Genomic DNA, 20,816 nt, shown 5'->3' on the forward strand with positions numbered 1-20,816 from the left:
CACAGCCAACTTCTCAGTCGCAGCAGCATTTCGTTCTTCATTTTCCTCCACTTGCGAGAAAGAAGGATCTGGTTCTTCTTCCATCTCACGAGGAAACTAGACGTTCAGAATCAATCACCTTTGTTGAATACATCGGAGCCTCGATGGGACGTTGGGGTGCGAAGAAAAGGAGCCTCGGTGGACGCGGCCTTCCGAAAGTCTCGGCCTCTCGGAGGCTCCGCTCTCCGCCCTGACGCCCTTTCCAAGTGTAATACGCTCTGATGCAGCGCCAACATCCTGAATATCATGATCCCCAGGGGTTGGGGACGGGGCGATGTAGCCTCCAAGCCCCCGAGGCGTGAGGGAACAATGTTGAAACGCGTGTTCTGTCATGATGGCAAAGCTTGGGAGTTGTCTGTCATTGTAGAAGCCTAATAACCAGTGAGTTGCTCCCCTTTCTCGCTCTCTATATATTCGTTCCCATCCGTTTTCTATTCACTCTCTTTTATAAGATTGAGCAAGCTTGTAATCTTGCGTCAATTGTCCATTCATTTAACTACTTTTCCTCAAATGACACCCCCTTTGCGCCCTCAAGAGGCCGAGAAAGCGGCCGGAGAAGCCAATGATGCTCACATTACAATTCAATCTGAGAAGAAACATGACGGGTCCGTCGAGAAGAAAGGCCAGAATGGGTTTCTGGTAAGTCTATCGAAAGAGTTAATATTTGCATCCTGGCTGACGAGCTGCAATGATCGCACTTATAGAGAGTTTTCTCCTTCGGCGACACTAAACTTCACGTCCTCGAATGGATTGCTTTCGGTGCTGCTATTGTGTCCGGCGTTGCTCTCGCCCTGGTCAACCTGGTGATGGGGAACTTCTTGACACTGCTCAGCGACTTCAGTTTCTCCGACGCGGACTCAATCCCTGAAAATTTCATGCCCGCCGTGCGGAACTCTGCGTAAGAGCATTCTAGTCGATGGCAGGGTCAGATGCTAATGAGACTAAAGACTCCAGTTCGTTTACATAGGTATTGCCCGTCTCGTGGCTACCTATATCTACGCCTCCCTCTTCACCTACGTGGCGTACCACTTGACCCGCAATGTCCGACAGAGCTATCTACGGGCTGCCTTCAGCCAGGAAATTGCCTACTATGACCGGGACGCCTCCGGCTCCATCTCGCAGCAGGCGACCACGAACGGCAAGCTCATTCAATCCGGAATCGCAGAAAAACTCGGCATCGTCGTCCAAGCCATCTCCACCTTCGTGGCGGCCTTCGTGATCGCGTTCGTCTCTCAATGGAAGCTAACCCTAATCCTTATCTTTATGGTGCCACTTCTGCTCATTGTACTCGGCACAGCTGGTGGCATCGATGCTAAGATTGAGACCACGATCTTGCAGGTCTACGCCCAAGCCAGCAGCTACGCCGAGAACGTCCTCGCAGGCGTTCGAACCCTTCAGGCCTTTAGTCTTCTACCAAGGGTGATGACCAAGTACGACACTTATCTACAGGATGCGTATACTAAGGGAATGAAAAAGAATAAACTCTATGGTATCGTGTTCGGAGGACAATATTTCGTTGTCTACGCGGGTATGGGCCTGGCCTTCTGGCAGGGCATTGCCATGCTCGACCGCGGCGAGATCTCTGATCTAGGAACCGTCTTCACGTTAGTACAGGCTATCATTTTATTTCGAAGATCTGCAAACTCACCAAAATTCTAGTGTTCTCTTCTCTGTTATCATGGCTGCCAATACTATCATGCAAGTAACACCACATATGGCAACCTTTAGTCGCGCAGCCACCGCAGCTTCGGAGCTCTTCGCGCTCATTGATAGAGATTCCGAGATCAACCCCTTCGACGAATCAGGAGACAAACCTGACGAAACGGCCGGCGTCATCGATCTGCATGGTATCAACTTCAGCTATCCCACGCGTCAAGATGTCACCGTCTTGGAGGACTTTACCCTAACTATCCCGGCGGGCAAGGTCACGGCGTTAGTGGTGAGTAGTGTCCCATCGTCTCTGTTGTAGAAGCCTCTAACGAAAGAAAGGGCCCATCCGGTTCAGGCAAAAGCACCATAATCGGCCTGCTCGAACGTTGGTACAACCCCAATGCAGGCAGCATCTTTTTAGATGGCAAAGATATCAGTCAGATCAACCTCCAATGGCTGCGGACGAACGTCCGCCTTGTTCAACAGGTAAATGCGTACCACAGATTTGCATGACACATCCCTAACAAGTCCAGGGACCGGTACTTTTCAATGGCAGTGTATTTGAAAACATAGCCAACGGCCTCGTCGGCACCAAATGGGAGTCAGCGTTGCAAGAAGACCAAATGCAACGCGTCCAAGAGGCGGCCAAGCTCGCCTTCGCGCACGACTTTATCCAGAACCTACCCCAAGGATATGACACACGCATCGGCGAACGAGGTAGCTTGCTATCGGGCGGACAGAAGCAGCGAATTGCCATTGCTCGCAGCGTCATCTCAGAGCCCAAGGTCTTGCTCCTCGACGAAGCGACCAGCGCGCTTGACCCACACGCCGAGGCCATTGTCCAGAAGGCCCTCGACAGCGCCTCCGCGAATCGAACAACCATCGTCATCGCCCACAAGCTCGCAACCATTCGTAACGCAGATAACATCGTGGTCATGTCCAAGGGTAAAATCATGGAACAGGGACGTCACGAAGAGCTGGTGTCTAGGAATGGCATTTACGCCACTCTCGTCGAAGCCCAGAACCTTGCACCTATTAATGTCGAGAAGAACCATGGCTCGCAGGACACAAGCATGGACGACGAGACTTCAGAAAAGGAAGACGATCTTCAGCCTCTTGTCAAGATCCGCACGGCCGAGGCGAACCGACTGGCTGCACGAAAAGACCGGGAAGACCACGACTTCTACGAGAAGACGGGCATTATTCGCAATATCTGGAAGCTTCTAAGAGCGACGCCCGAGATTTGGCTTTGGTTTGGGGTCACAGTGGCCACGTGCATCGGAGGAGGTAAGTGATCTTGAAAGGCTCCCCAACTCTCGCTGTGGAGGCTGGCACTGCCGTTACGCTTGCTCACACTTGTCACTTGCAGCTGCCGTTAACCCTGGGCAAGCCCTCTTGCTGGGCAATATCCTGAGTGTCTTTGCTTCTTCTGACATGGTCGCTCGCGGCAACTTCATCGCGTTAATCTTCTTCGTCATGTCGCTTGGTATTCTGGTTATATACTTCATTATGGGCTGGTCGACGAATACTATCGCACAGGTGAGAGCTTCCATGGAACTAGAACTCTAATCTAGGATCAGTAATACGATACTGACCTCAGTGCCTCATAACCTAGACCCTCAGCAGGAAGATGCGACGAGAAATCCTAGACTCCTTCCTTAGACAGGACCTCCAGTTCTTCGACCGGCCCGAAAACACAGTAGGCGCGCTCATCAGCCGGCTGGATTCCTATCCGCAGGCCATCCTAGAGTTAATGGGATTCATGGTCGCCATCATCCTCATGTCCGCCATCAACATCATCGCATCGAGCATCCTCGCGATCGCCGTGTCCTGGAAACTCGGACTAGTGGGCGTTTTCGCCGGCTTGCCGCCCATGCTCCTAGGCGGCTACGCACGCGTCAAGCTCGAGACCAAGATGGACGACGAAATGGGCCAGAGGCTGTCGGCGAGTGCCTCGGTGGCATCGGAGTCGATTATGGCCATCCGGACCGTCTCATCGCTCGCTATCGAGAATACCGTACTGAGGAAATATGTCGACGAGCTCGACCTCGCGATCTCCCAGACCAGCTGGCCCATGTTCCACATGATGATCTGGTTCTCGCTCACCCAGTCCGTAGAGTACTTTGTCCTGGCTTTGGGGTTCTGGTGAGTTTCCTCTTGTTTCCTACTCTCTGCGAGACTTTCCTATAAGCGATCGACTCGACTGACTGACCTGATTCGAACAAAAACAGGTGGGGATCGAAGCTGATCAACGACGGAGAAATTAGCTTCTATCAGTTCATCGTATCGTTCATGGGCGTTTACTTCTCCGGCCAAGCCACCGCATTGGCTTTCAGCTTCGCCAGCAGTGAGTACAGGGCTCCTAGAGGCTCAAGCACGCCTAGGAAAATATTTATACTGACAGCTTCTTCCCAAATTTCCAGGCTTCACCAAGGCAAACCAAGCCGCTAACTACTATTTCTGGCTCGATGACTTAGAGGGCACCATTCGTGAGACAGACGGTAATCGCAAAGAAGGGCCAGCTTACGGATGTCGCTCCTACGATTTCCAAGACGTGCATTTCTCGTACCCCCTGGCGCCAAACACGCAGGTCCTCAAGGGCGTGTCTCTATCAGTCAGTGCCACCTCCTTCACCTCTTCTTCGCTATACCTACCCCTTCTACCCTCTTCCTCCTACCCTACCCCTAGGAAAGACAAAAGGAACTAACACACTCCAACCAAACCCACAGATCCGTCACGGCACCTTCATCGCCTTCGTCGGCGCCTCAGGATGCGGTAAAAGCAGCATGATCTCGCTCCTCGAGCGGTTCTACGACCCGACAACCGGCAGCATCACCATCGACTCCTCAGGCCCATTGTCATCGCTAAACCCACTCCTTTATCGCAGACAGGTATCCCTCGTTCAACAAGAACCGACGCTCTTTCCTGGTACGATTCGTGAGAATATATTGCTGGGGGTTCCGGATCTTGATACCGGTGGGGGAATGTCGTCGTCTTCTTCATTCCGAAAAGGCGAAAGTGAAGAAGAGAGGAAACTAAAAGAAGCCTGCCTCTCCGCCAACTTATGGGACTTCATCACCTCTCTCCCCGAAGGCCTAGACACACCATGCGGCGGCAACCATCTCCTATCCGGAGGACAGAGACAACGAATCGCAATCGCGCGAGCCCTGATCCGTCAACCTCGGGTCCTTCTACTCGATGAGGCGACGAGTGCGCTAGACACGGAGTCCGAGAAGCGGGTACAGAAGGCGTTGATGGAGACCGGGTCCTCAAGAGACAGGATCACGATCACGGTGGCGCATCGGTTGTCGACGGTCCGAGACGCGGATTGCATTTTTGTGTTCTATGCGGGCGAGGTCGTCGAAGTAGGAGGGCATGATGAGTTGGTTGCCAGGGGTGGGATGTATGCGAAGATGTGTGAGGCTCAGAGGTTGGATGATCCTGTGGTGTGAGTTTGATGTTTTCTTCTTGGGTAGGGGACATGGGATGTGGTTGTGGGAGGGGCGGTTGTAATATTAGGATGTCGGTTCCTTTTCTTCTACATACTTGCTTAGTTTAGATCGACCTGCCTGCTTTGGATGGTTTCGAATATCGCATAGATGGTTCAAAGGTGGTAAATGGATGCCCAAGGACACATTGACTAGGTAGAGCTAGAGGTTGTTCAAGGTGATTCAAATGCAGAAATGCCAGTCAATAAGTTCCATTCAATCCACGCATGCAGTCATGTTCATTATGCTGATCAAGGACGCTAAAAGAGAAAAGACAGATAATAAATAAATCAAATAGAAAGATAGATAGAATGGGAAAATAACCTGAAGAGAAGAGAAGAGAAAGGCAAAAGTGGTAGTAATATAAACAGGGTAGAAGATGATTCCAAAGAGACAGAAAAGGTAGGAAGCGAAATGAAGAGAAACCAAAGAATCAGACGCTGAATTTTTGCTTTTCCAGTCCGTTATAATTCCCAACACCGTAACCAAACACCCCCACTTATATAATAATCAATATAGTTAATAAACCAGGTAGGAAGCAAGGGCTTGCTTGAATGAGAAGAATGCAAATGAAAGAAAAGCATGGAGTAAAAAGGGTATCTTTTCTTTAAACAACAACAATAGCAAAGTCCAACGGCCTTCAGAGAACTCCACCGGGAAGGTTGATCTGGGCCTGTCGTCCTTCGAACCCTGCGCTGTTGGGCGCTGAGCCTGCTGAGGCTCCTCCCGTCGCGGCGTACATGGTGTTCTCAAAAGGTTGTAGGTGCTTGCGTAACATGAACATCGGCTTGCGCCCTTCCCTTTCTAGCTGCTTGAAGAGAATGAGAGGTCGTTCGTCCAGCGCGAGACACCGTTCTTGGTCACCATATACAATGTATAGGGCATACTGCCTCCAATCCGCGCTGATATTGTACTTTTTCAGGGCAGCCGGTAGAACTTTGTGGCAGGGATCATCCATGGAAACGCGGAACGACTTGAAGATCTCCACGCTGGGAGGGTCCCCACCGGCTCGGGAGTCGGAGCGTGTCGGGATCTCTGGGCGCGTGGCTTGGGTCGGTGTCGGATTCAAGCGATCGGGTCGAGACTGCGTAGGCATGCTCTCTTCGTAGTGATCGAAGTTACTGCGGCTGGTCGTATTCGGCTGGGTGTACGACCGCGAGGCCAGCGTTTGTGTATTGCCGTAATGACCACCGGGCGACGTGGGAGACGGAATGCCGGGGGAGAGTTGGGATTTGCCGTTCATCGTGCTCAGGTGCGACGAGGAAACGGCGGCCATCGAAGGGTCCAAGGCGCCGTGGTCATTGTACGGCCGGTTTTCGTGAATCGAGGGTGGGATGTGGGTAGGAGAGTTGTTTTTCGGCGTGGTGCCGCCGTTGTGTAACCGCTTGGAGAAGGTGCGAGAAATGCCGGACACGGACCGTTCCAGCAGCGTGATGCCGGAGGGGGAGCTGATCGGTTGGTTATCATGATGCCCTTCGGGTCCGGAGCTGGGGATAGCGGACGGAGGGGGCAGGGGCTGCGACCGATCTTTAGCCATCTTAAACACAGGCAGAAGCTCTTCTCGTAGTCGTCGGTATTCCTCCGCAATGCGTCGCATCTCGGATTCGACGGTCGTGATCCGCTCATCTCGTAGACGAATGGATTGAATCAGACGAGCAACGTCGTCTTGAGAGGCATTCTCGTTCATGCTTTGATCCGCCGCTGCAAGACAGAGTAAGTAGGAGAACGAAAGTGGGTGCTATTTGGGGTGACTTACAGAGGGGAATATAATGATCTGCGTCAAGCGGGATGTCTTGTTTGACTTTGGTCTCGTAAACACTCTTCAGAATGGTCAAGCGATGGCCCACGCTGATGATACCCATCTCCTTCAATTCATCATGTTTCAACGCGATCAGCGCTTCTCCCACAATTTCATTTTCTACCAATTCGATGCAATTTATCAGCGACCGTCAAGCGATTGAAACAGTTATTTCCGGTGACCAAGATAACTCACCTAGAAACGCCGGGCAGTATTGACGAAGTCCGAGAGTGACGAGGAAGCTGGCGCACTCTTCGGCAGTCCATTCGGTGATGATCGTCCGAGGAGATTGCGGGTTGTGTTCGACATTTGCGTAGGAAGTCGGCGTATGCTCCGCAGAGGGGAAGTCGGACTCCGACGGAGAGGCCTCCGAGTCCGTGGCCAAATGGGGGGAGGTGATCACGCTGCGCTCGTACTCGTCGTCCGCGTCGGAATCGGCATGGTAGGAGGTGTGAAGAGACATGGTGGATGTGTGATAGGGAGGAGGATTTACTCGAAAACGAGGGGAGAGAGAGAGGAGAGGAGAGGGAGATTGTTATGGAGTGGAGGCCCGGTCCAGTGGAGGTCAGTCGGCGCGGCTCGAGCGTTCAGGGTCCAAAGGACGGGAGAGAAGGAGACGAGATGTTAAGAACGAGAGACGGAGAACGGTGGGTTGTAGATTATCCCATCTATAACGGCGAACACCCAGTTGGATTTAGGCCGACAAAGTGATTCTCAGCCAAGCAATCGTGCCGCATGGGACAAGGCAAGACGGGCGCCTGAAGGACGAGAAGCCGAGATCGCTAGGAATGCGGAGAAGGCACCGAATCGAGGGTTGGGATAGAGAGGGGGGTTGCAACTTTGCGAGATTCGATAGAACGAGGCGAGAGGACGAAAAGAAGGCGAGGATAAACAAGACAAGGCGCGGATCGAGAAAGACAAGGCCGAGAGGAACGAATCGACCGGGCCGGAGAGCGGGGAAGCTGTTCTGGGCGATTCCAGGCAGACGTGGATTCTGGCCGGGCGAGATGGGAGGGCGGCCGACGGAGACGAGGCAAACACAATCGACCGCGAAGAAGGCGATATGGACGTTGCAGACAAGATATCAACCGAGATGGAGATGGGAAAAAGAGAGCGAAAGGCGAGGAGGAGGGAGGGAAAGAGAGAAGAGGATGGAGACTGGAGATGGAGGCGCTTCGTTCGGATCGTCGCACGTGACGCCGGTCTGGACTCGATTGGCTTTTCTGGTATCAACTTTTATCAACTTTTCAACCATCAATCTTCTTCGTTCTTCTTTTCTTCTTCATCAGAAAGAGACCTCCCGGCATTATGTATTATTCACGATCCACTATGGAATATTGACGCCCTCCGAATTGTCACCGGCCACCAATGCCTTGCATCTCCCCAGCCTGGCAGGATTCGTAAGGGACGGCAACTATAGAAAACTACAGGTACGGAGTCGTTCACTAGGTCCCTCGGACTAGAAGAATTCATCAGAATCATCAGAACTAATCCGTCCAATCGATCGGATCCTCCATGTCATGAATCAGCTCAGGGGGGGAACTAGCAGCCAGATAGTCAACCGGACTATTGAACCGCTAGCCTCGATCATCTCCGCTGCAGAGCATTCTGAAGGACAACGCTGTCAGCTTTCCAATAGCGCCGGAGCCTTTAACTCTTTGGGCGGGGTGTGGAAATGCTCCGCCGTCATCGTGCCAATATTTCTTCTCATTCTTATACGACTCGCACACCTGTTTGTCTTGGCCCGGAGTCGTTGCCTTCTATCGGTCTTCCTTTGATCCTTTCCCCTTTCTTCTTATTCCTCTTTTTCTTGATCCTTCTTTTCTTCTTTCTTCTTTATTGCTTTTTTGTTATTTTTCCATCTTCTGCCGTAGTTCCACTCCTCCGACTATCCCTTACTCACCCCCACCATCAGACAATCCCCTCCGGACGATCTATTTTCGGCCGCATCTTGCCTCCGAAGCAAGTCCTTGCCTGTTCGTCACGACCGTTGCGCTAGCATGTGGCTGTCTGGTAGTCTGTGCCCCTCGTGCACGTTCGTCCCTTCGCTCGGAGTCGCCGCCTCAACGGGCGCGTTGGCCATCTCGCACTGGCGTTGCTATTTTCATCCTGCCAACTCAGAATCCTGGTGGTCAATATTGTCTCACTTCCCGTAGCTCTGACCCCTCGATGCATCCCGGCTGCAAGGTCGTCGCTCGTCAAGGTCTCCGGTGACACAAGGCTATCCCCGGATTTCAGGGCCCTCGAGGGACCAGAAGAGGTTAGTCGGGAGAGGCTAATCTCTAGAACCTTCAGGATAGTGCTCACCTCTGCGAATTGCTCGTTTGCATTAATATTATTGACTCGCTGATTTGTCAATACGCTGGTGGTGTCTGGGGAGTATGGCTCTTCAAGACCGACACCGAGTAAGGAATCATAGTCACAGTTGAAGAAAGTAGGTGACCTGCCAGTGAAAGGGTGACTCGATTTTTGATAGCATGTCGCCTTTATTGTAATCGATTTATTAGTTTTGGCAAAAGATGGATTGTGCGGCACAACTACATCTATATAGATAGTATCGGCTTGGTATTTCTACATTGTCCAAAGAATAGAATCTTCTCATAGCATCATTGTACCATTTCTACTTAGATCGAGCTTACTCTATTTTAATTGAACAATTGACTCAATAATTGCAACCTCAAACCGAATTCATCAAGTCGTCCGTCCCAATTGATGACGCCGCATTGGGAATTACTTCACCAGGAATAATTGATTGTCAATGACTTTGTCTATTTTCCCTTCACCACATCACATTCATTTTCTTGGGTGAACAATCATCTATTGAATGTCACAGTTAGTTCTCTTGTGGTTCGCTCGTCTCGATCTGGTGCCTCCAACAACTGGTCGGGCCATTTCTGTTTCTCCGCGGTCCCTCACTCCCTCTCTCTTGGCTCTCCTCGAGCAACTCAACTCTCTTCTTTCTCCTCACATCTGACCTGCGCAATTCGCACTTCAACTCCAACTCCTGTCAGGTAAGTCTTTTATCCCTCTGCGAGCTAACCACGAGAAACTCTACGCTCCATCGTCACCCCCTTTCGTGAACCAAGCTAATCGCCATCGATCGCGACCAGATCGCAATTCTTACGCTTTACTATACCCATCCATTTGCGGTCCTCGACTGTTCGACGCCACCCCTCCTTCTCTTCGTACTCGATCATACTGTGCATTTAAAGCGCGTCGCATACACTCATTACCGAGCCCTCTTCCCTAATAACGACCAAATCCCTTACTCGAACCCAAGTCGATCGGAAAACCCCGGACGACGACGAACAAAATCTAGATCTCCGGCCGCCGACGCGACCAACCAACCGACTAACCCAACCAACACCAGCACTCACCTCTCCTTGTCTCCTCTCCTCCTCTCTACGTAATCAAAATAACCTTGAATCAGCAATCGCTCTTCGAAAACCACACCCTCCAAACCCATACCAGAACCGCCCCCCAAAAAACCGACACCTCAAATCAAAAAATGCCCTCCTCATCAACCAGCCCCTCCTCACCCTCCATCTCAACCATCACCCCAGAAACCCTCGAATCGGACCTCCTCGCACACCTCGCCTCCAGCACAGCTCTCGAAGACCTCCACTCGACACTCCTCTGCTCCCTCCAACGAATGGGCTGGACCGAAAAGATCCGCAAACTGTCGCTCGAGCTACTGCGCGCCGGACGCTGCGATCGGTTCGACGAGGTCGTGGAAGCGGTGGTCGCGTCCGCCGAGGGACGGGGTCATGCGCTGTGGGGGGAGGACGCTCACACGAACTCGAATCTCGAGGCCGACGAGGGGGGCATCGACGGCGGGGAGACGGCGGCGCTGAGGAATCTGGATGTGCGCATTCCCTCGGAGGTGGTGGAGCAGGGGGTTCGTGCGATCAAGGAGGTTCTGAGAGAGGTGGTGGTTTTGGAGGAGGAGAATGATTCTGGGGAGGGGATGGGGCAGAGGCAGCAGAGCAACGGCACTGAGAAGGACAAGGACAGTAGTAAGGATGCCAAGGAGAAGGAGAAAGGAAAACACAGTGGTGCGACGGAGAAGTCGTCGTCCAAGGTCTCGACCAAGGCCGGACAAGATGGGCTCAAGAACGGTGATACAAGTCCCGTTAAGAAGACGGAGAAGAAGCCGAAACCCGGGAAGGGGAAGTAGGACCTTTTCTTCTCTTCTTTCAGTTATTCGGTCTTTTTTCCTCTTCTGCGCACTTTCCTCCCTTTCTCATTTTTTCCTTTCTCCTGATGCTCCCCGTCATTGATTTATGGATATCTTCAGAGGCGTTTCTCGGTTCTTTCTTCCCTTATGCATCCATTGTATGCCTGCTTACCAGTTCTTGATACCTTAAACCGTTGTTCACCGTGCTGTTTGTTTCCTTCTGTCTTCATTTCACTGCCATTTACTCTCTTCTTGCTATCTTGCCTGTCCTGTCATATTTCATCCATTCTATGAATCATGTCCTTATTCCTTGCTGTACAACAGAATATCCCATCGATGTGGAAGACTGGACCGGCACCTTCATACATAGTTAATCTATCTACCTACCTTAGGACATGACCCAGGTAGAAAGAGTACTTCTAATAATTTCAAAGAAAACCTACTACGTTTGAATACATATACCTATTTGCTACTTTGGACATACAGTAGACAAGATACAAGGTTGATTGATTATCAAGGCAATGACCTCTTATAACATAACACAAGTGTAGGTAATAAAAACATACGATATAATCAATCCCATCCAGAATGAAAGAGAATGGAGAGACCAGAACCAAGGAACATTCCCGTAGTCTTCATCAAACACCTGTCAGGCCATCTCGCTAGATCTAACTAGTGCCGGTAGATAGATAGGTAGCAAACTATGGACACATTAAAGGACATGAAAAAGTGAAATTGATTCAGAGACAAATAGAAACACTAAATTTAATCGTAGAGGCTGTCGTCATTGCCGGCTTCACCGAACGTGTTGTTGTCCTCGACTTCACCGGCAGACGGGAAGCGGAAGAAGCTGCTGCCTCCCGAGTTCTTCAGGCTCTGCGCGAAAGCCTCGTACCGGCGGATCTCCACGTCGCTGACGGACCGGCGAGCCGACTTCATGGCCTCCTCGAAGTGAGCGCGGGTCAGCTCGGGCACGGGGTCCTCCTCGTCCAGATCCTCGTCCTCATCCATCTTGACATCCTCGCCGTTGGCCTCACGCTGCTTCTGGCGTTCGATATCGGCAGAGATCGACTGCTTGATGGCAAGCTTGACCGCCCGCTGGGTAACGAAGCCAAGATCGGCACCGGAGAAACCGTGCGTCTTGCTGGCGATGAAGGACATGTCGATATCGCCGGCGACGGGGGTCTTACGGAGCTGAGCCTTGAGGATACCCTCACGGGAAGCCTGGTCGGGCAGAGGAACGTAGACCAGGGTGTCAAGACGACCAGGACGAACAAGAGCGGCATCCAGCTGCTCAGGTCGATTCGTGGCACCAATAACGAAGACGTTCTTCTTCGAGGTCATACCATCCATTTCTAAGAGACAAAGACGTTAGCATGGTAGAAATGATGCAAAGGGGATAATTGAAAACGTACCGGTCAGGAGCTGGTTGACAACACGGTCCGAAGCACCACCAGCATCGCCGACAGATCCACCACGGGACTTGGCAATCGAGTCCAACTCGTCAAGGAAAACGACGCAAGGAGCGGCGGCACGAGCCTTGTCGAAGATGTCCCGAATGTTGCTCTCAGACTCACCGAACCACATACTGAGCAGCTCGGGACCCTTGACGGAGATGAAGTTGGCAGCGCACTCGTTGGCGACGGCCTTGGCAAGCATGGTCTTACCAGTACCGGGGGGACCATAGAACAGCACACCTCGAGAGGGCGAAAGACCGAACTTCTGGAACTTTTCGGGGTGGTCCACGGGGTACTGGACGCTCTCGATGAGCTCGCGCTTGACCTCCTCCAGACCACCAATGTCCTCCCAGCGAACGTTGGGAACCTCGACGACGGCAACCTCGCGCAGAGCGGAGGGGTTGGAGACACCAAGAGCGTAGCGGAAGTTCTCCATGGTAACACCCAGCGAGTCGAGCACCTCAGCCTCGATGGTGTCCTCGTCAAGATCGATCAGATCCATCTTCTCACGGATCTGCTGCATGGCGGCTTCGGAGCAGAGAGAGGCAAGATCAGAACCGACGTAACCGTGGGTATCGGCAGCGATGGTCTCCAGGTCCACATCCTCTCCGAGCTTCATGTTCTTGGTGTGGATCTGCATGATCTCGAGACGACCGGTGGGGTCAGGGATACCGATATCGACTTCACGATCGAAACGGCCGAAACGACGCAGGGCGGGGTCAATCGAGTTGGGCCGGTTGGTGGCAGCCATGACGACCACGTTGGAGCGAGCCTTCATGCCGTCCATGAGAGTCAGGAGCTGGGAGACGACACGGCGCTCGACCTCTCCGTTGGTCTTCTCACGCTTGGGGGCGATGGAATCGATTTCGTCGATGAAGATGATGGCGGGGGAGTTCTTCTCAGCCTCCTCGAAAGCCTTGCGCAGGTTGGACTCGGATTCACCGGCCATCTTGGACATGATCTCGGGACCGTTGATCAAGAAGAAGAAGGCACCGGTCTCGTTGGCCACGGCACGAGCCATCAGAGTCTTACCGGTACCAGGAGGACCGTACATGAGGATACCACGAGGGGGCTTGATACCGATAGACTTGAAAAGCTGGGGATGACGCAGGGGCAGCTCGACCAACTCACGGATCTGAGCCATCTGCTTGCGGCAACCACCAATGTCATCGTAACCAACCTCGTTGAGGTTACCCTCCTCGTCCTCTCGCTGGATGGGCTCACCCTCGCAGTGGATGATGGTGTCCTGCGCAACAATACCGTACTCTGGGGGATCCACCTCGACGACCTTGAATTCCACCTGTCTCATACCACCTCGTACCGTGAACAAGTCTCCCTGTCTCACGGGTCGGTAGGCTTCGCGGAAGTAGGGGGCGAGGTAAACATCGAAGAGAGATCCGGTGAGACCCTCAACGGTGTCTGCGATGGGGAGAACAGCAATCCGCTTGGCCTAGATCGCAGAGAGCGAGTATTAATAACAAGCTCGAGTGGGGACACAAACGAGGACCTTGGTGGGGGAGAAACTTACATATTTGATATCAGGGCAAGGGTGAACGGTGATGATATCGCCATGCTTGACGCGGAGGTTGTGACGAACGACACGGTTGATACGAGCACTTCCGTCATCGAGATCATCGTCCGCCAGCACAATCAGAACGGTGTCTTTCCGCTTCTTGCCCTTGACCAAGACTGTGTCACCTCGGAAGAGCTGAAGGGTATCCATGGTGTTGTTGGAGAGGGCAATGACGGAGTTGTCATCGTTGACGGCATCGGTCACACTAAATGGGTTGCCAGGTCAGTATGAGGAAATCGAACAAAAGGCCCACTTTCATCACGGTGGCCACCTACATCAACGAGTTGGGCTTCTTCTTCTTCTTGAGGATAGCTGTCGAGGTGTCGAGTTCCTGTGATAGAAAGAATAGATCAGTATATTTGACCTTGGAGAGCCGTATCTATCCCGATGAGATATTTACCTCTTTCTTCTCGGCGCCAGAGGCGTCGCTGGGTGAACGGTTAGCTTGTCTTCTCGCCGCCTAAAACAGGATCCTTCAAACATACTTGAGGTTGACCCTCTTCTTGTCGTGGGTGTGATCCGGCTCCGTGCTCATTTTGAAGTCTGGAAGAGATGGAAGACGAATCTGGTAAGCTCTTGAAGCAACGTAGGCTTAACGGACGTCGCTGGGATGGAGTTGACGAACCCGGCGACAGGGATGTGGGAGAATCAAAGGAGATGGATGAAAGTTGAAAGGGAAGTAAGAATCCAGCAGACGCGATGAAGGTCTGGGTGGACGAGGTAAATTGGTTAAGATGAGGGGAGGGGAGGGGGGGAAGGTAAAGTAGAGAGAGAGGGAGATGGAAGTGAGATCGGAGGGTGACGAGAAACAGCTTCCGTTAAGAGGTGACGATAGAGCCAGTGCCTGCCGGGGCTGATGACTTAAGCTGCCATGCCTGAGGATCCTCCGTCACACTGGATTTGTCCGGTTGCCGCCACCGCTTGGGCGGAGAGAAGCGCATGGAAGCCGGTCGTATCCACCAGATCATCACCTCGTCGCTTTCTCATCGCAATGCTTTCCACGAGACATACTGCATCTTCCTTATCTTACTGTCTTCCGATCAGACCCCTTGCTGACCTCACTCCGCACTAGACTGCTGCTTGCGTGAGTTCAGGCACCGCGACCTTGGCCAATACCTGGCTGCCTGAGGCATCAACATTCCACCGGACAGTCCTGGAACCCAGGACCAGCTCATCCTGTTTGGCGTCCAAGGCTCAATGCTTTCCAGAGTGGAGACTTGAAACTTAGTCTCTGTCTCTGATTTAATCGGCTTCTCGAAGGGGTATCAGATTGCCCTTTCTGGGGGCTCTAGTTACTCCACCTATCCACCGTGCTTTTACGCTGATGCTACGGACTAACTTTCACCGGTACGGATGAGAGATGATCTCATTTATACAAAAAGAACTTCATTTGAGATATTCGTCTTTCATCCTTCTGTTCTGCAGTATCCCATAATCGTCACCACCGTGACAAGCTAGGCACAAAGTGGATGCTCCCCAGTTCACATGCATATCAAAGCCAATTAGAGAAAAGCACATGGTGAGAACATGATCGACGGCCAATCAATGTTGTCATCCAGACCCGGTTGAGCTACTACGTATACTGCCTCTTGCAACGTGGAATCCGTAAATTATGCCACCGCGTTGGGGATTCATTTGTGCCCATTGTTCGGAAAGGAGACGGAAATGGCCAGTTTTTCATTATCAGACTGAGCCCGTGGCTCGCAGCAAACACTTTAATACCAGTTACATCTATCAATAAAAGCAAACGAAAAGATAAGTGCAATCATGTAAGCGCCCGGTCCATACAGGGTGAAAAACCCAGGCAGAGAAAGGCCTATTAGGCTACAGCCTCAAATCACCCTCTCAACAAAAAGGTGAATGAGGCTGCGCATATCAAACGCTTTCATTAGCCATCCACACTTTAGCCAGTGGGGGGATGTAAACTGCGCCGTAGTCATCTGGGGGTCATTCTGACGACAGAGGGAAGTCTTAAGTAACTTACTGTATAGCATCTTTAGCCTCCCGAGGCAGATTGTCACATCCATCACCTTCTCCGTGATCAGAAAGCGGTTACCTATAAACAGAACAGAATCTCAACCGCATGTGGTCTCACGTCTATCTACCCAGTTGCCCGGTGCCGTGTGTCCCTGAGCTGACATACACCTACTGCCGGTTGGGGAGAAGCAAGAGGCAAGTACAAGAGCTTGATATTCGAAAGCTATCCCTCCATCGCCTTCAAATCGTGCTTTCATATCAAACAACATCATTAACCCCAAGCCCAGACATATAACGACCCCATCTCCACGATCTCAAGCACGCCAACCCACCCGAAAGTTGCGATATCCAGACCAACCATCTGAGCAATCCACCCCAGAGATGACTTCCCAGGAATGGCACCCACAAGACTACCAAGACGCCGTCACCAACACCTTCAGCGAGGACGAACTCACCCGACTCCTCGAACGACCCGGCTGCGCGCCACGCTTCGTCTACGGGGCCCTCATGCTGCCCACCGTGCTGAAGTATTTCATCAACGAGAGCCAGGCCGTCAGGATCCACGAGCGCATGACACGCGCCACGGTCCCGGGGTACAAGCTGTATCAATTTTCGAGCACCAGCACCCCAGTTCTGCGGCCGTGCGGCGAACCTGGCTCGGTCGTAGAGGGGATGCTGGTGCTCGGGCTGGACGAGAAGCAGCGCAACGCGATTTACGAAGTCGAGGGCGGGTTGATGGATTTGGTGAGCTTGCAGGTGCGAATTCAAATGATTGAGAAGCTCGAGGGGCATGAGGTTCGGAGCGTCAGGACCGTGGATGCGGGTGCGTTTGCGTGGACGGGGTCCGCGGATGGGTTGATCCCCGTAGAGAGCTCGAGATGGGCAGTGAATGGCTTTTTGAAAGAGCCGTTTTATGAACAGATTGTGGCGTCGCAGCGTAGACAGGCTTTGGGCAGCAGGGACCAGCCATCGACGGTTTCCGATGGCGTTTGATGATGGATGACAAGGTCCGGGCTCTTTAAGTTGATGCAGAATGGGCGACTGTGACAGAGCACGTCGCAATGGTGGAACGAAAGGCGAAGAAAAAACACAGCGATTTTATCCTCAGGCTAGGATGTGACCCAGAGTATTCCCTGGTATCAGAATCAAACCCCCTTCCGCACAATGTCTAGAGCAAATACAACGCAAAGTCCAATCCACTTGAATAGATGAACAAACCATTTCAGATTACCGTGATGTTCTATATACACGCCCCGACCCATGCTCTCTGCTCCCACGTACATATCAAGATTTATGCCGTCGCCGCCCACATGTCCGACACGCCCCAAGCCCCTGCCATGAAGCTCACCAGGCCGGTCAGATTGTCCGGGAAGCCGATGCCCTTTTCAAAGCACCAGTGAAGACACACGGGGGCCCAGCATATGTTGTTCAGCAGACTCTTCTTCCAGGCTCGCGTCTCGGCGCTCACGGCGTCGCGGCCCTCCTTAGTCTGCGCCGACGGATCCGCGGCCTTCTTCTTCAGCAAGACGCGCTTCCGCCACAGCACGAAGAACTGGAGGAAGATGTGTCCGAACCAGGCGCGGATGCTCCATAGATCCCATTTGGCGGGTCCGCCCCATCGGTCGACGAACCGCTTCGAAATGATGCCCTTGTTCGCCAGGTAGGCGCCGTTCTCGAGGGCTTGGTAGATCACATTCACGAATACTTGTAACAGGGTCAGGGTGTAGATTGTGCGATCTGAAGGAGGCGATTTGATCGTTGCGGAACCCCAGGTCCAGAGGGGAATGAGACCCAGGAGTCGGATGGTATAGCGGGTCTCGGACATCAGCGAGGAGAGGGCGAGCAGGCGCGACTCGGACGAGGGAGACTTCGGAGGGGCAGGTTTAGCCCCGGGTCGTAGCCGGGCGAGGAGACTCAAGCGTGTCTGTGCAGCGATCCATGGCGCCGAGGAGAGGAGGTGATGGAGGACATGGGTGAGGTAGCCGGTTACGGCGAAAATTCGTTCCTGACCGTCGGCTGTGGACGCGAGCCTTAAAGACGAGAGAGCATTAGTTTGTGATCCCACGATCGCTATGAAGTGATAGCCTACCGGTCTAAACGACCAACAAGGAGGTCTGCGGTCCTGAGAGCTGCCAGCAGCTGACGTCGAGCAACCGAAGACGAAGGTGGTGGTGATGGTGATGTCGCGGGGCTGTCCGACTTCCCCACGTCGGGCTGAGAGTCGGCCATGGCGAGTGTGCGGTGACAGTCTTGCGAGCGGGTTCCAACAAACCGCAAAAGGCGTGGTGGTAAAAGCGTACGAGCGCCTACGGAGTATTTAAGGAGAGATCATGCGGCGCATTTGATCGGCGGGTTGGCGCATTTGCGCGTGGTTCAGAGCAGTTCAGATGCCGAGGTTCGGAATTCCACCTGCCCGACTGGCCCGCCACGACTGAGGTGTGGTTACTGTACAACGTCTGACAGGTGCGGTCAGGTACACAATGAATCGGCATATTATCAATCTACACCGAGTAGGCCTGTCTCGCCGTCGGATAGGTCGAAATCGCTCTGGTGGGGGAGGAAGCCACGAGGCCGCCGACAATCGCACCGGAGCGAGCGTCACCGGTTGGCACTTTAGGGCTCCAGTTTCTTTTCTTTCACGTAAGAAGCTGCCTGCCGATGTTGATCAATCCACGCACGGGTTTGGCTTGCTCCGAAATGTTGAGCATTTCACTCCACTTGCATGGATGGCGGTCCTAAATTGCGAAGGGAGGTTCGAAATATATATCCCCGATCTTGCCGAATAACGCCAACAGACTTTAGTATTATACATACTGGGATTTGATCTATCTTTCCTTTCCTTCATGCTCCGCTGGGAGATACTCACCATTTTGTGGACTCACTTTGACGGAGCATACTCGACCTTTTCATCAAGTAGGCCTTTGTTTCATTGTCCGACAAACGTCGCTCAATCCCTGGCGCGTTCCAAGCCACGAGTTTGACGACGGTCTTGGAAGGAGCCTAGGTGCTATACTATACGAAATCAGGCTGTCAAAAGATCGCATAAGTCTCATTCATGGTTGCAATTAATTGAAAGCATGCTAATTGTACAATTCACGGGACGGACGACGAGAATCAAACCAGAAGTCGTGTGTACGCTATGATATCTGTCCATCCATGCACCAACAGAGGACGGAACCAACAATGCCTGGATGGTGACACAAAAGGAGGCCTAGATCCATCTATTCAAGCCCTGTAAATTGGCGGGTGGGTAGGAACAGCCTGCAACCTGCCTTCTTGTATAACCCTGTTCTAAGAAGGGGGTTTCTCTCGTTCATCTTCTGGCCACCTTCTAGTCCAATCTAGAGTTGCGTCACTAAACGTTGCCCTGATGAACAAAGGGAATTACCGCAGTGGCACTCCTCCATAGGCTTCTTTATCGCCACCAAGTTCTGATTCATCGTCGATTTCCACTCCGAAAAGGATATTTGAAATCGATTCGTCGGCGTCAATGTCGGCAGATTCATCCTGTTTGATGCCACCCTTTCCCACAATATCCAATGCTTGGTCGACGAGACTAGACAAGTCGTCTCCGGTGAGATCGATCTGAAAATCAAATACACTGCCCAGGCCTTCCTGTCCGCTGTCCTCCGCGCAGTCTTCAGATGTCTCGGCCGTGGGGACAGGAACCGCAGCCGAACGCCAACCCAAGTTCCGAACGATACTGGCATCAGAGACCGGTCTACCTGCCAGCTCGAACGCAGCTGGAGGCCCGATGGCGGGATCGTTGCAAATTTCGTTGATGCTGCCCCAGGAGCGCTCTTCCAGATTGGCAAACCGACGCTCGCAGTGACGACAGGCTCTAAGAATGCACGGCAGCGGTGGGAGCGGATGCGGGAACAAGTCGGTCATTGATGCGCCTGGGCTTGCAGGAGAAGATGCGGTCTGCTGCATGGCAGGCTCTTCAGCCCCGTACTCGGCCTCCAGCATGGAGATCGAAGGACTCGGGGCTCGTTCTAGGTCGGCCATTGTCAGGACGCGCAACTTTTGCTGAATCAACACCTCTCGCTCTTCCTCCGTGTATTGTCCGGTTTCGATCGCTTTCAAGATCCAGGGACTGAGAAACGGGCCCCGGATAGGATCCAACGGGTCAGAGAAGCCCGAGGTGTCTTCGACGCAGACGAAGAACCATCCGAGAAAAGGAATCCTGCCGCAAGACTCACACTGCTCATAGGGGTTTACGCAATGCTGTCGTTCCACCACGCTGTGCGTGCAGAGCGGTAGACGGATGAATGGCTGGCGAGGTGGAATCGGCGGAAGAGGTTTGCTAGGATTCTGGCTGGAAGGACTTTCCTGAGCAGAGGGGAGGTGACTGACAGGTAGGCCTTGTAGGTGAGGCTGTGGGATAAAATAGTCCGACGATTGTTGACTCCAGATCGGAGGGTTTGGGGCATCAGCCAGTTTGGCTTCATCTTCGCCGTCTACCATAATGGGCTACTGATGTTGGGAGGGGAAAGATGAACTGAGTAATGAGGGAAAGAGTGCTGAAAGAGCAATGCATTGTAGGATGGTAAATAACAGAGTGAATACATTCACTTTCACTTGCATCTGCCTCACACTTTCTGTCTGAGGTCGCTTATGTCGTCAGTCGCCTCGACGATAGGAATGAGGTGAATAA

General features: G+C 52.6%; 7 protein-coding genes across 7 annotated transcripts; 3 read left to right on the plus strand and 4 right to left on the minus strand.

Moving 5' to 3' along the window:
- Positions 1-549: 549 nt before the first annotated feature.
- LDX57_007066 (ABC transporter ATP-binding protein) lies at positions 550-5,141 on the plus strand (the record flags this gene model as incomplete). The annotated part of the gene is made up of 11 exons (XM_046088791.1): positions 550-678; positions 744-937; positions 987-1,643; positions 1,699-1,978; positions 2,029-2,175; positions 2,223-2,976; positions 3,059-3,228; positions 3,305-3,834; positions 3,921-4,036; positions 4,113-4,303; positions 4,419-5,141. 11 exons carry the CDS (start codon positions 550-552, stop codon positions 5,139-5,141), a joined length of 3,891 nt encoding a protein of 1,296 aa, XP_045944761.1.
- Positions 5,142-5,817: 676 nt separating this feature from the next.
- LDX57_007067 (adaptor protein STE50) lies at positions 5,818-7,438 on the minus strand (the record flags this gene model as incomplete). The annotated part of the gene is made up of 3 exons (XM_046088792.1): positions 5,818-6,878; positions 6,934-7,095; positions 7,171-7,438. 3 exons carry the CDS (start codon positions 7,436-7,438, stop codon positions 5,818-5,820), a joined length of 1,491 nt encoding a protein of 496 aa, XP_045944762.1.
- Positions 7,439-10,483: 3,045 nt separating this feature from the next.
- On the plus strand, positions 10,484-11,152 carry LDX57_007068 (uncharacterized protein; the record flags this gene model as incomplete). Its single annotated transcript, XM_046088793.1, has 1 exon — positions 10,484-11,152. One exon carries the CDS (start codon positions 10,484-10,486, stop codon positions 11,150-11,152), a length of 669 nt encoding a protein of 222 aa, XP_045944763.1.
- Positions 11,153-11,917: 765 nt separating this feature from the next.
- Positions 11,918-14,717, minus strand: cdc48 (AAA family ATPase CDC48; the record flags this gene model as incomplete). Its single annotated transcript, XM_046088794.1, has 6 exons — positions 11,918-12,507; positions 12,568-14,059; positions 14,138-14,387; positions 14,458-14,513; positions 14,583-14,610; positions 14,668-14,717. The coding sequence occupies 6 exons, from the start codon at positions 14,715-14,717 to the stop codon at positions 11,918-11,920; spliced, it is 2,466 nt and encodes an 821-aa protein (XP_045944764.1).
- Positions 14,718-16,540: 1,823 nt separating this feature from the next.
- On the plus strand, positions 16,541-17,152 carry LDX57_007070 (gamma-glutamylcyclotransferase family protein; the record flags this gene model as incomplete). The annotated part of the gene is made up of 1 exon (XM_046088795.1): positions 16,541-17,152. One exon carries the CDS (start codon positions 16,541-16,543, stop codon positions 17,150-17,152), a length of 612 nt encoding a protein of 203 aa, XP_045944765.1.
- Positions 17,153-17,450: 298 nt separating this feature from the next.
- Positions 17,451-18,388, minus strand: LDX57_007071 (uncharacterized protein; the record flags this gene model as incomplete). The annotated part of the gene is made up of 2 exons (XM_046088796.1): positions 17,451-18,189; positions 18,249-18,388. The coding sequence occupies 2 exons, from the start codon at positions 18,386-18,388 to the stop codon at positions 17,451-17,453; spliced, it is 879 nt and encodes a 292-aa protein (XP_045944766.1).
- Positions 18,389-19,543: 1,155 nt separating this feature from the next.
- Positions 19,544-20,626, minus strand: LDX57_007072 (uncharacterized protein; the record flags this gene model as incomplete). Its single annotated transcript, XM_046088797.1, has 1 exon — positions 19,544-20,626. One exon carries the CDS (start codon positions 20,624-20,626, stop codon positions 19,544-19,546), a length of 1,083 nt encoding a protein of 360 aa, XP_045944767.1.
- Positions 20,627-20,816: the final 190 nt, after the last annotated feature.

This window comes from Aspergillus melleus (assembly GCF_016097325.1).
Source record: "Aspergillus melleus strain CBS 546.65 chromosome Unknown contig4, whole genome shotgun sequence".
NCBI lineage: Eukaryota > Fungi > Ascomycota > Eurotiomycetes > Eurotiales > Aspergillaceae > Aspergillus > Aspergillus melleus.